The sequence below is a fragment of the Orycteropus afer genome, unplaced genomic scaffold, assembly GCF_000298275.1.
Source record: "Orycteropus afer afer isolate SDZICR_OR568_19922 unplaced genomic scaffold, OryAfe1.0 scaffold00083, whole genome shotgun sequence".
NCBI lineage: Eukaryota > Metazoa > Chordata > Mammalia > Tubulidentata > Orycteropodidae > Orycteropus > Orycteropus afer.
In genome coordinates, this window is record NW_006921670.1 from 6498300 (window position 1) to 6512181 (window position 13882).

General features: G+C 53.9%; 1 protein-coding gene across 1 annotated transcript; it reads right to left on the reverse strand.

Moving 5' to 3' along the window:
* Window positions 1-1348: 1348 nt before the first annotated feature.
* On the reverse strand, window positions 1349-9960 carry PMM1 (phosphomannomutase 1). Its single transcript, XM_007941709.2, has 8 exons — window positions 9874-9960; window positions 7099-7216; window positions 5561-5637; window positions 5291-5382; window positions 4950-5049; window positions 2713-2788; window positions 1791-1906; window positions 1349-1471 (listed from the first exon to the last, which is right to left on the reverse strand). Exons 1-8 carry the CDS (start codon window positions 9958-9960, stop codon window positions 1349-1351), a joined length of 789 nt encoding a protein of 262 aa, XP_007939900.1.
* Between the last annotated feature and the right edge of the window lie 3922 nt (window positions 9961-13882).

Sequence of the window (13882 nt, forward strand, 5' to 3'; positions counted from 1 at the left end):
TCCCGTTTCCCCAGCACCTCCTCTTTGGCCTGGGAGTGGTTCTGTGAACCTCCAACTAAGACAACGTTCACTCACCTTGGCTGCTGCAGGTGAGGTCTAGGGGCCTGCCTCCCTCCGCTTGAATGGAACCACCTCCCTGCCCTGACTCACAAGCCCCCTGAGGCTCTGCCCCGGGCACATTAAACATTTGCACCTCCCCCTGAACCCCCTCACCACACTCCAACCCAGCGAGCACTTGAGAAGGGGGAAGAAACGGGGTCACCAGTTCAAAGGGGGGCCCGCCAGGGACGGTGACCCTCAGGAGGCCCAGGATGAGGAAGCCAATGATTGGGAGCATCCCGGCCCTGCAGGTGCCCCAAGACCCAAGGACAGAGATCAATGGGATAGCTACGTCCCACCCCTGCCTCCACACCAGTCCACACAGGCTGCAGGCCCAGAGCTACTGAGATGTGCTGGCCAGCCCCCAACACTGAGAAAGGCCCAGCCCGTCTGACACCCTACTCTGAGCTGGGGCTACAGTGGGCAAGGGTGGAATGGTCTCCCGGAAGAAGCAAGGCTCCTTGGCCCCGTTGGCAGAAGCCATATTGGTGCAGGTTAACTCCTGGGGCCGCCCAAGCCTTCCCTCTCGGGAGCAGGCCTCCTTTTTCCCATGTGGTGGCATCAGGGCCTGGATAGGCAGCTGCTCTCGCCCCACCCCCAAAACGTCCAGTCAGAAACCCTCCCCACCCACCCGGACTCCCTCACCCTTTCTAACATTGGCAATAAACCCTCAACTGTGACTCACCCTGACCCCCAGCTGCCTGTCTGTCTGGGCCCCTGGGGAAGGGGCTGGGGGAGACCCCGTGCACCCAGCTCTGTGGAGGCTCTGGCTTCCTGGGTGGCCTGGGCAAGTCCCTGGCCTCTGCAAAGTGATGGCCATACAGCCCCTGTGACTGGCCCATTACTGGCAAAGATATCCTCACGCCGTATCATGTTCTGGAAACTTTAATATTTGTGACATAAAGTTTTCTACACAGGTGTCACCCCTACTGCATGGTACCACTGGGGCAGGCAGGGTGGGCTCTCTCTCGTACCCACACTCACACACACCTTCCTCCTAGCACAGACAGAAACATGTTCTGTTCACGCAGTGCTGTGGCCTGGGCCCTTGGGGTCGAGGACGGGGACACTCTGTCCTGGGCAAGGCTGGGCCCTGGGAGCAAGAGACAGTCCTGCTGAGAGCTGACCAGCTGTGGACACTGCCCACACAGACCCTGGCCTGTCCCTGTCAGCCCCACACCGGGGCCAGGGTTTCTCTTCAGCCTGGGCTGAGGGCTCTAAGTTGCAAGATGGGCAGGTGCAGCCCTGGTCACGCCTCGTGGGCTGTCTCTGGGAAGAAGATCTCACGGCATCGTTGCACCGTGTCCTGTGGGGAGACCACGCTGTGCCCGACGGTCCGGGGGTCCGCATAGATCTCAAAGTCGTTCCCACCCTACACACAGAAGAAGGGCAAGAAGACCCGGTGTGTGGGGGTGTGGAGCCTGAGGAGGTACCCAGGGCTGGAGCTTAGCAGCCCGCCTGACGTGGGGTCCCTCCTCACGCAGGCTTCTAAGGGCTGCCCCCTCCCCTGGGAACCACCGCTTCATCCTCACCAGGCTGTTACAAGTTGCTCGGTGACATGGGGCAGTGTCCAGCCCTCCTCAGACCCAGCTTTCCAATCTATGTAATGGGGCTAGTGATACTCCCAGAACTGTGCTGGCCTTGACTTCGGATAATCTGGGGCGGGGGGGACTGAGCTGGGCCACACTCACAGGACTAGTCTCGTTCCCAAAAAAGTGGATGGTGTCGAAGCTGTCCTGGTCCAGGGCGTCCAGGCAACAGCGCTTGTCCCAGCCCTCAGGGAAGACGTCGAAGCTGATCATTCCTCCTGGGGGAGCAGATAAGGCCGGCAGAGGGGCGCCTGGTGAGGTGACCTGAACCCGGGCCCCTGTTCACTGGTTTGCTCAACTACCCCAAGTGCCCACTTTGTGCTGGGCACAGGGGCACGACAGCCCGGGACCCTCACCTTCACGGAAGCTATGACCCAGATGGAGAATAGATGGCCAACAGACAAGAGCCCTGGAGCCTGTAAGTGCACTTCATTGGGGTGGAAGGCCCCCCAGCCCATGGGGCAGGAAAAGACCTAAGGAGGTGACCCGAGGCAGCCATGAGAATGGCTGGGATTGGAGTTCCCGGGTTGAGGACAGGAAGAGTCCCCACGGCAGGGTGTGGATGACCCCAAAGCAGAAGAGGTGGCCCTAGGGTCTAGGGGGGGCCTCTGGAGGGCCTGGCGACAACGTGACTGATTTCTGTTAAGGCTCTTCCTGTCCACAGGGAAATGGGCTATAGGGGAGGAACTGAAGGCACCTATACTAGTGTCAGCTGGGGCTGGAGCAGGCTTCAAGTGGAGTGAGCAGCAGTCAGATTCCAGACCCCCTGGGACCCACTAGGAGACTGGTTTGGGAACAGCAAGGGAAAGCTGGGGACGGGGGGCAGGGGTGCCCCCGATGTTGGCTGGAGCAGCTGGGTGGACAGTGGGCATTTGTCACCGTACTTGGGCAGGCACATTGAATGCCAGCCTGCTTCAGACTCCCAGCCCTGAGGAGTGGGAGAGGCTGCAGCCTGGCCTTGGGAGGAGGGCAGGCCCGTGGGCTCCTGTGCCAGGCCCCTCAGACCCTCTGTGGGCTGACGTACCTCGCGAGAACCTCAGCCCTTTGCCAGCAAACTCCGTTTTCAGGGCTTCCACAAACTTCTCCCGGATTTTCTCCTTCTGCGGGCGAGGAGGAAGCAGACTGAGGCCAAGGGCCCCGTGCTGGGCCCCAGGCTGGTGTGAGGTCAGGGAGTCTTCCAGGTGGACCTCATGACCTCCAGTTTACAGGTGAGGAAACTGAGGCTAAGAGGGGATGTGCCGGTTTAAGGTCACTCAGCTGTGGTGGCAGAGCCAGGGCCAATGGGGGAGTGGACATAGAAGGAAGGTCCCAGGGACAGGACCATCTGAGTCCCCAGTCAGCGTCCCCCTGAGGGCAGGGTTCAGCCCTATCAGTTCAGCTGTGTCCACACAGCCAACTGTAGCCCACACACCAGACATGAACACGAGGTACCAAGAGCCCAGGTGGAGCTGTGAGTAGTGGCCGTGGGGATGTAAGCATCGACAGCACCAACTATGGGGTGACCTGCATTTGCTAAGGTATCCAGGAACCCCAGGATGGTCCATCCCACCTCTTGGCCCCCAGCAGGACCTGGGAACACTGGCAGTGCATGCGAGGTGCCCTCTGGGAAGCAGCCATTGTCAGGCAGGGAGAGCAGCCCCACACGGGCCCCAGCTCTGATGGGGTGTCTTGGCTGGTGCACTGATGGGGGGCAGGGCCAAAGGTGAGCTGCTCACTCTGTGCAGGAACCAGGCAGCTAAGGTCTGGAGGAAGGAGCCTCCCACGTGGCCCAAGCAGCAGTGGGAGCTCTGTAGGACATTCGGTCATGCTGCAAGGTTCGGACGCATCCTGGAGGCCAGGTGCCTCTGAGAGTTTTAGCCCCGTGGAGTGGAGGAACCAGTCCTGCATTTCAGCTGGAGCCAGGAAGGACGGGAGCGGACAGGGAGGCAGGTGCTGGCCAACAGTGTGGGCCTGAGAAGTGACCCAAGCTGAGCTGTCAAGCCAGGCAGCCTGGCGCCAGGCCCAGCTGCCATATCCTGGCTGGCTGGCTGGGAAAGTCATCTGACCTCTCTGAAGTTCAAGCAGGAGGCAATGATCCTGCCTGCTCCCTCTAGGGGAGGGGCCAAGGTGAGAGAGATGAGTCCCCTGCCAGCCTTGGTCTTCCCTTCCTGCCAAAGAGTGGGCCTGAGGCAGCTCTAGGGACCCGGAGTTAGAGCAAAGCGTGGCCTAAGTTCTGAGTAAATCTTTCCATGTGACCAGGGTGGCTGCACCTCCTCTGTCCACAGAAGCAGGCTGGTCACTAGACAGTCCGAGTGCCAAGTTGGGCCGTGGTAGGTCCAATGACCTCACGCTGGTCACTTAGCCTCTGGCCTCAGTGTCTTCATCCAAGAAGGGGCTACTTGTCCCTTCCCCGGGGTCTCGAAGGACTGCAGGAAAGTCAGGCACTGGCTGGACTGGTGGGAGGCACACAGGAGGAAGTCTAGAATGTTCCTTTCCCCCTCCAGCACCAGAAGGGGACAAGTAAGAGCCAGAGGACAAGTGAAGGCAATGGGGACTGTGGGGAGCCGTCGTGTGAGCCACTTAGACGCTCAGCCTCACCCGTCCACATGACAGCCCTAAGATGAGAACTACACTGTATCCCCATTTTACAGATGAGAAAATGGAGGCACTTGTCCCAGGTCACTCAGTAAATGAGAGGTAGATCTGGGCTTGGACACCTAGCTGGCCTGAGAAGGGCCATCTCTCACCGTGTGTGTGGTGTGTGTGTGTGTTTAGGAAGAGGGGGCTTTCTGCCAGTGCCAAGCTCATAGACTCCAATGGGAAGAAGAAAAGGCTCTGAGCCTCAGGGCATGGGGTGGGATGGGAGCCAGTGAGCTTAGAGTCTCAGCTGCAGTCCACCTGCCATCCCCCCCACCCTCTGGGAGGAACCAGAGGCAGTGTGTGAGCCCAAGTAAATCACTTCCCCTCTTTTGGCCTCAGTTTCCTCATTCGTAAAATAGGGGTCACACCATCGTTTCATTCATTCAAAACATATTTCTTGAACGCTGAGTACTTACTACATGCCTGGTACTGAGCTAGACAGCAGAATAAGCCACTCGTCCCTGCCCCTTTAATAGAGCTTACCATTGGGCGTGGAGTGGGGCAGGAGAAAGACAATAGAAAATGAAAAAAAAGTCACTGATGTGGTTGGTGTGTGAGTGAATCAGAACGCACGCCCAACCGACCCATCTCACTGATGGGAAAATCGGTCCCACAGGCCTACGGTGGCATAGGTGGTGGCACCTTGTCCAGCTCGGAGAACTCAATGCGCTCCTCCAGGGTGCAGCTGCGGCCAATGGGGGAGACGTTCAGCATGCCATTCCGGAACTCAATGAAGGTTCCACTGGTGATGGTAGGATGGGGGAGGAGGAGGGAGCCAGAGAGAAGGAAAAGGGCCCTGAATTCGAATCCAGACCTATCTGGACTTCAAGCGGTCAGGGCCCCACCCCTCTCCTCCCTCAGGCCCCAGGCCCCAGAGTTCCGAGGCGGGGTGGAGCCAGGCGAGGCGGGGCGGGGCGGAGCCAGGGGAGATGGGGCGGAGCCAGGGGAGGCGGGGCGGAACCAGGCTGTTGAGAGTGGCTCACCGCTTCTTGGGAAGTCTAAGCAGGGCCATGTAGTTCAGGCAGAAGTTGATCAAGTCCTGCAGCAGCTCCTCCCCCAGGTGGTTCTGGATGGTCTGGCGAGGAACGCAGGTGAGTAGGTAGGGCTGCCTGACCTGACCGAGCCCAGGACAGCACTGCACGAGGAAGGGTAGCAGCAGAACCCAGGACCCAGAGGGCACCCTCCGACTTTCCCGACCTGGGGAGAGGTGAGTGTCCTGCTGGGGCCCTGTGGCTCTCCTGTGGAACACTGACCTGCTTGGAGAGCAGCCGTCCCTGTTTATATTGAACCGTCCCGTTCTCAGCAAACACGTAATCAAACTTCTCGATGACTTCAGGGGAGAAAGACAGTGAGTGAGACCAGATCTGACTGGTACGCCCCCCCCCAAAAAAAAACCTCAAACTGGTCAATTCTGACTCAAAGCAACTCCCTTTGGGTTTCCAAGGCAGTAAATCTTTGTAGAAGTAGATTGCCCAGTCTTCCTTCCAAGAAGTGGCTGGTGGGTTTGAACCGCCAGCCTTGTGGTTAGCAGTCAGATGCGTTAGGCACTACACCACTAGACCTCCTTAGTTGTCACTGAGTTGATTCCAACTAGTGGAGATCCCATGTGTCCAGAGCAGACCTGCTCCGTAGGGCTGTCTTAGCTATTACAACCTTCTGGTTTGCAGTCAAGCCCTTAACCATTTGCCCTGTCCAACCAGTACCCCGGGGCCCAGTGAAGAGGAGAGGTGAAGCTCACACACCTTGGCTTGGCCTCCGTGCCCACTTGCTGCATCCTGACCTGCTCCCCCAGCCTCCCCTCCCTCTGCAGCTTTGTTTTCTCCACACAAGCCAGTCACACCTCCCGGACTTTGTTCATGCATGTCCTTCTGTCTGGAATGCCCTCCCTGGGGCCTCCCTTCCAGTCATCCTCCAAAGTCCAGCTCCCTCCTCTGGAAGCTCTCCTGCACTTCCCAGCAGAGGGCGCCATTTCCCACTCTGTGCTCCCACAGAGCCTCCCACGGAGGTGTCCAGGGGCTTCTGTAGTCAGTGTTCTGAAGGCTGGCGGGGGTGGCGTGGTAGAGCCATCTGTGACTGTGGCTGCCTCCAAGTGGCTGCAGGGGGCATGAGGGCACACAGGGCACACAGCCATAGGTGGTGTGGATGGGAAGTGCTCCCTGGGACTATGGTGGGAGGTGGAAATGGACATATGGACGGATAGGGATATCGTTTTGGACTCGTGGTGGAGTGAACAAGGGTTGTGGAAAAAAGGAAAAACTTGAGGAAGTTTCTCATTTGAGGAACTGAAGGCACCGACTCGACTGAGCTGAGACCAGGCACTCTGGAGTCCAATCCACTTACTTCCTGGGTGACTTCCAAGCCCCCCTGTATTAAATGGGATAGCTGTGCCCTTCCGAAAGCATGGTGAGAGAGTTTAAATGAAAGTGAATGAACAGATGGTCATCTTTCAATGAACGGTGGCCATTCTTGCTGGTTCCCATTTTAAAGATGAGGAAATCAAGACCCCGCAGGAATAAGAAGGGGGCATCTACCCTCAAGAAGAAAGCCAAGAGTGGATACCACACAAGTCCGGGATATTGCCGGCTTTGTGGCCTCCTGTCCCTGGAGCCTAGCACCACGCCTGGCACCTGGGAGGGGGTCATTCAGTATCTGAGGGAGGGAGACTGACCCCGTCCACACCCTCTGCTTTGCAGAAGCAGGACTGGGTCTTTGAAGGCATGTTGGTCCAGGGATGCCTTGAGCTCCCCCGTGGCTCTGCCACAACTCGGCTGTGGCTCTGGCCCACTCTTACCTTCGTCCCCCTCACCCAGCTGCTCGGCAATCTTGGAGTAGTCGGAGCCGCCCACCACACCAATCTGTACCCGACTCCGCAGCTTCTGTAGGAAGGCAGCCACCTCTGGGTCAATTTTCTGGGGGTCGGGGGACACAAGATTCCAGGGGTGAGCACTTCCAGGACCTCCACTTGGCCCTCAGAATCCAGGGAGCCATGTTCTGCTTGGACTAGAGGCAGTGCAAGGTTTAGAATCCAGACCTCGGGATTGGATGCACCCAGGTTCAAACACTGGCTTAACACCCTCACGAGCAGATGACCTCGAGCAAACAGCCTAGCCTTCCTGGCCCTTCATTTTCTCATCTATAAAATGAGGAACATAGTAGTAACCACCTGGTGGAGGGGTCACAGTTAGGATGAAATGAGATAATGCATTCAAAGTGGTTGGAAAGAAACAAGCAATTAACCAGAGTAAGCTAAAAACTACCCACAGTACCACAAACTGACAGAAGAAATAAACAAGACCGAAGAAGAATTGACACCTTTGAATTACGGTGTTGGCAAAGAGTATTAAATATACCACGGACTGTCCAGTTGATGCTTTTGAGTTGTGGTGTTGGAGAAAAATGCTAAGAGTACCATGGTCTGCTAAAAAGACTAACAAATCTGTCCTGGAAGAAATGCAGCCAGAATGCCCCTTGGAAGCCAGAATGGCCAGCCTTCGTCTCACCTACTTTGGTCATGTGGTCAGAAGGGACCATTCCCTGGAGAAAGATATCATGCCTGGTAAAGTGGAGGGTCAGAGAAAAAGGGAAGGCCCTCAATGAGATGGACTGACACAGTGGCCAGGATTGTGAGACTGGCACAGGGTAGTGTTTGGTTCTGCTGTGCACAGGGTGACTATGAGCTGGAGATGACTTGACACCTCGCAACAGCCACTGGAATGAACAAATCTATCCTGGAGGAAGTGCAGGCAGAACGCTCCCTAGGGCCATCTCACATATTCCAGACAGTGAGAAGGCACCAAAGGGGCAGCGTTTGCCCAAAACAAAGTTACGAAGGCGGAAAGGGGCAGGAAAGCTGGGCAAACGGAAACAGGGCACCCAAAATGGAAACGGAGAGAATGCTGACACATTGTGCGGGTTGCAACCAATGTCACAGAACAATCTGTAGAAACTGCTGATGGGAACTAATTGGCTTGGTAAACTTTCCCCTGGGAGCTCTGGTAGCATAGTGCCTAAGGCACTTGACTGCTAACCAGAAGGCTGGCGGTTCAAACCCACCAGCCACTCCTCAGAAGGAAGGTTGGGCAATCTGCTTCCGTAGTGATACTGCCTCGGATACCGCCTCGCCTCGGAGACCCAAGGAGGGGTCGCTATGAGTCGGGGCCGACTCGACGGCAAATAACAACAACAACAACAACAAATTTTCCCCTAAACCACAATAAAATATTTTTTATAAAATGAAAGATCGGAAAAATAAAGAAAGTGGTATTATAAACAATGCTTGATATTTCCTGTGGGCAAAGAAAGATCCAAGTCTAGAAGAAAGCCCCATGACGACACCACTGATGCTGAGCAAGGGCTGGGCCTGGCCTTGTGGCATCGTCGGAGGGACTTTAGCCTCTTCTGTTATGTTTTCTTTCTTAACAAGGAGAACGTGCTCATGAATACATGTATAATTAAAAATTAACTTTAAAAAAATCCCTAAGCACAGGGCCAGCCCCGGAACAGAGTTAACACTCTCTTTTAGTTCAGACCATTGTCACTGGAGCAAAGGTTCAGAGAGAGGGGCGGCTGTGGGCAGTCCTGTAGCCCTCGGTCCACCTCTGCGGTCACCCTCTCTGTCTCTGGGGCCTGGGGACCTGGGACCTGTTAGAGGGCAGGACCACTCTGATTCCTCCCTGAGTGCCCAGGTCAATCTCCACAGCTGAGGTGGGAGCTGGGGCGTGGGGGATCTGGTCCCCATCATTCATGCCAGGTAGCACTCAGGTTGAGACTAAGTAACCATCATCCCCCAAACTGAGGGTGGAGAGAGGCCTGGTCATCCACCATCTATCTGGCTGGAGAGGGTGGGTCTGAGATCCAAAAGGAGAAAAACAGCGTGAAGCAGAGGCGGGAGGCTCAAAAGGGTGAGATGCCTTCAGAACTCCCACCTTACCTGCCCCTCAAGTGTCCTCACTGAGATCAGATTTGGCCTGAGCCTTTCACCTCCAATGGGCGGAGCCCACGAATTCCTCCCAGATCGCCAGGAGCTATCCCTCCTGCTAGACTGGCTGTGGGGATAAGGTGGGAAAGGGCCGGGAAAAGCTTGAGGTGGGATGGTTCCGAGACTCCCTGCCCCCCATCGGATGGGGACTCTGACGCTCGGGTGCGTGCCCAGCCCTGCCTGCAACCCCGCCTTCCGATGCCAGCTTCGGGCTACCGGTGTGTCCTAGGGCTGAAACGGGATGGGAAGCACCTCTGGGAAAGAGGGGGCGTCTCGGGGCCAGGCCTCGGCGTATGGAAGCCTCTCAGAGCAAAGGGAGCCTGGTGCCCGCACGCAGCCGCCCTCTTCCAGAACCCAATTCAGCTCCGCTGCAGAACGTGGGCGCGGCCGCTCAGGGAGCTGGGGTGTAGGGGGTCTGGTCGCCATCCCTCGTGCCCGGATACTGGAGTGTCAGGGCCTGGGTACCGTGCATCCCACATTTGGCCTCGGGGTGTCCGGGGTCACGCCGCTGCAGGCCTCCACCCACATTCGGCCTGGGAGTGCCCGCGTGTCACTATCAGCGGGAGCTTCCGAACGTCAAGACCCTACCTGGCGAGCCGGCGTGAGCGTCCCGTCCACGTCAAACAAGCAGAGGACACGCTCCTTCCTGCGGGCGCCCTCGGCGGTAACCGCCATCCCTGCAGCTCCGCGCGCCTGGCGAAATCGCGGGTTGCAGCTGCCCCAGCCAGAAGAGGAGGAAGGGCGAGGCGGGGCTTTGGGGGCGGAGCCTTATAGAGCGGGGACAGAAGTCTGAGTCTGATTGGGACAGACGATGAGAGGGCGTGGCCAGGGTGTGCTCTCGGCGGGCGAGGGCTTGCCCCTGAAGGAGCAGGGGCGGGGTCTGAGTCGACTTGGAATATTGACTCTGATTGCACCAGGCGGAGAAGGGGCGTGGCATGCGGCGGGGCGGAACCCTGCAGATTCCGTAGAATTGGTCTATTCTAGACGAAGGCGGGGTCTGGACTTGGGTCCAGCGGGAAGGGAGGGAGTGAAACCGGAAGAGAGGGGCGGGGCTAGAGTTAGAGCCCGGCAGGATGAGTCAACTACATCTGGCGGTTGAAAGGGCTAGTCTGAGTCCCGGCCTCCAACCCGCAGTGCAGTGCCCGGCGAGGCGAGGGCGGGACTCAGAAAGCCTCGACTGCCCGCGACTCTCCTAACCTGCCATCATCACTCCATGACTCATCCCCTCGGGTCTAATTTCTTTGCCCTGTTGTTAGGTGCCTTCGTCTGTTCCAACTCATAGCTCCGTATGTACAACAGAACGAAAACACTGGCTGGTCCTGCACCATCCTAACAATCGTTACTATTTGAACACATCGCTGTAGCCGCTGTGTCAATCCATCTGATTGAGTGAGGGTCTTTCTCTTTTTGGGTGACCAAGCATGATGTCCTTCTCCAGGGACTTGTCCCATCTGATTACATGACCAAAGTACTGGCTACAACTCTAGCCATCTCGCTTCTAAGGAGCATTATGGCTGTATTTCCAAGACAGATCTGTTCGTTCTTCTCACAGTCCATGGTATATTCAATATTCTTTGCCAAGAAGCTCTTTGCCAATACCATAGTTCAAATACATTAATTTTTCTAGGGTCTTCCTTATCCATTGTCTAACTTTCACATGCATGAGGTGACTGAAAATATCATGGCTTAGGTCAGGTGTGCCTTCGTCTTCAAAGCGATGTCTTTGCTCTTTAACACATTAAAGAGGTTTTTTTTTTTGCAGGAGATTTGCCCATTGCAATGTGTCGTTTCATTTTTTGACTGCTACTTCCATGGGCATTGGGAGCTCTGGTGGCATAGTGCCTAAGTCATTTGACTGCTAACCAGAAGGCTGGAGGTTCAAATCCACCAGCCACTCCTTGGAAGGAAGGTTGGGCAATCTACTTCTGTAGTGACACTGCCTTGGAAACCCAAGGAGGGGTTGCTATGAGTCTGATCTGACTCTACGGTAGTGTGTTCCATGGGCGTTGATTGTGGATCCAAGTAAAATGAAATCCTTGATGTTTTCATTCTCTAGTGCTGCTGTAACAGAAATACCACAAGCAAATGGCTTAACAAACAGGACTTTATTCTCTTATGGTGTAGGAAGCTAGAAGTCCAAATTCAGAGTGCCCCTAGACCTTGGGCTTCAGCTCTGCCTCTTATTCCAGGCCCACTGGAGACAGAGGCTTCTTCTAACTCAGGGAGCTGCAGCCCGCTGAGGCTGACAAACCCAAGATCCACAGGTAAAATGACACAGTCCCAAGATTGGCAGGCAACACGTTAGACCACTAGTTCAAGTCCAGGAACAATCTCAAGATTGGCAGGCAATGCTGCAGGCTACTGGTTCAAGTCCAGGAACTGGAGATGAAGACTCGGCCAATACAGGATCCAAATGTGCCGAAAGCTGGAGCCCTTTCTCAAAGTTTCTCCATATATACTGGAAGCAGACCACATCCCAAAGGCAACTACTTAGCTGCTCACGGCAGATTCCACCAGGGAGGTGATTACAATCTCATCACGGGGAGTAACTGCATCCAGCCACTCGGAACCAGGGCCCAGTCAAGTCGACGCCCAACGTTCACTACCACACTTGGTAATTTCAATCTTTTCTCCTTTATCCTGATGTTCCTTATTGGTCCAGTTGTGAGGATTTTTGTTTTCTTTAGGTTGAGGTGTAATCCAAAATGAAAACTGTAGTCTTTGATTTTCATCAGTAAGTTCTTGAAGTCCTCTTCTCTTTCAGCAAGATTGGTTCGTCTGCATATTGCAGGTTGTTAATGAGTCTTCCTCCAATCCTGGTGCTGAGTTCTTCTTCATGTAGTCCAGCTACTTGGATTATTTGCTTAGCAGACATATTGAATAACTATATGGTGAAAGGATACAACCCCAATACACACCTTTCCTGATTTTAAATCAGAAAATATCCTTCCTTATTCTGTCTGAACAACTGCCTCTTGATCTGTGTACAAGTTTTCATGAGTACAATTAAGTGTTCTTGAGTTCCCATTGTTTGCAATGTTATCCATAATTTGTTATGATCCACACAGTAGAATGCCTTTGCATAGCCAATAAAACACAGGTAAACATCTTTCTGGTATTCTTTGCTTTCAGCCAAGATCCATCTGACATTAGCAATGATATCCCTCATTCCACAGCCTTTTCTGAATCCTGTTTGAATTTCTGGGAGTTCCCTGATGTACTGCTGCAACTTTTTTTTTTTTTAATTATTATAAGCAATGATATTAATATTGTTCAATAATTTCCGCATTCTTTTGGGTTGTCTTTCTTTGGAATGGGCAAATATATGGATCTCTTCCAATTGGTTGGCTGGGCAGCTGTCTTCCAAATTTCTTGCCATAGACAAATAAGCTATCCCTGTGTTGCATCCATTGGTTGAAATATCTCAGTTGGTCATCTGTCAATTCCTAGAGCCTTTTATTTGGCCAATGCCTTCAGTGCATCTTCAACTTCTTTCTTCAATACCATTGGATCTTGATCATATGCTACCTCCTGAAATGGTCAAACTTCCAACTGTTCTTTCTGGTGCAATGAACAACTGTGTATTCCTTCTGTCTTGTTTTGATGCTTCCTGCATCGTTCGATATTTTCTTTATAGAATTCTTCAATATTGCAACTCGAAGCTTGAATTTGTTCTTCAGTTCTATCAGCTTGTGAAATGCAAAGTGTGTTCTTCCCTTTTGGTTTTCTATTCCAGGTCTTTGCACATTTCATTACTACACTTTGGTTAATCTTCTCAAGTTGCACTTTGAAATCTTTGCCCTAGTTTGCATTAAGAAATCCCTTAATCGTCTTTACTCAGCCCTTGGATTTTGCCAGTGGCCTTCCCTGACCCTTACTCTTACTGTCATTATTTTCATCCTGTAAGGCCCAGCTCAGGGAACACCAGCTTCAGGAAACCTCCCAAGATGCCTCTGTTCATAACTATTTAAGCATCATGTTGACTGGAGTCAGCTCTGGGCTGACATCTCAGCTCCATCACTTTGGATGAACTATCTCACCTCTCTGAGGCTTTGCATCTGCATCTGTAAAACAGATAGCAAGAAACCACCTCCTCTGCAGATGCTAATAAATATGTACATGAGCCCCCACATGACCTGGCACACAATAGGCCCCCCACCAAAGGAAACTTAGCATCAACGTGATTGACGCTGTCACCAACTAAACTGTTACTGCAGGTGCCAAAAGCCTTAAAATTGTGTGGAGCCTTTGAGCACTTTTAGAGATCTGTCCTGTGGACATAAAGAGGTGCACAAACATTTTGTCCATGAAATGCTCAGGACAGCATCGTTCCCAACTTGGATAAATAGAAAAAGAACAAAAACAAAGGATTGGTTAATGAACTGAGTAATAGGATCTGCACTGTAGAATATTTAACACGAAAAAGGCATGATCCCATTTCTGCGCTGGAAAGGTGGTATGGTGGTTATGTTTGTGTGTCAACTTGGCTGGGCCTGGTTGAGTGGCTGGGCAGCTTGTGGGAGTTATTCCCCATGATGAGACTGGCAATCAACTCCATGGTGGGATCTACCACAAGCAGCTGAGTAGCTGCCTTTGG

Bases quoted from the DNA above. Each gene is read 5' to 3' on its own strand.
- PMM1 (XM_007941709.2), bottom strand. From the start codon at position 9,960: ATGGCGGTTACCGCCGAGGGCGCCCGCAGGAAGGAGCGTGTCCTCTGC. The intron at 7,217-9,873 runs GTAGGGTCTTGA...CCCGACCCCCAG, and splicing joins CGCTCACGCCGGCTCGCCAG to AAAATTGACCCAGAGGTGGC. The intron at 1,472-1,790 runs GTGAGTGTGGCC...TTCTGTGTGTAG, and splicing joins TTGGGAACGAGACTAGTCCT to GGTGGGAACGACTTTGAGAT.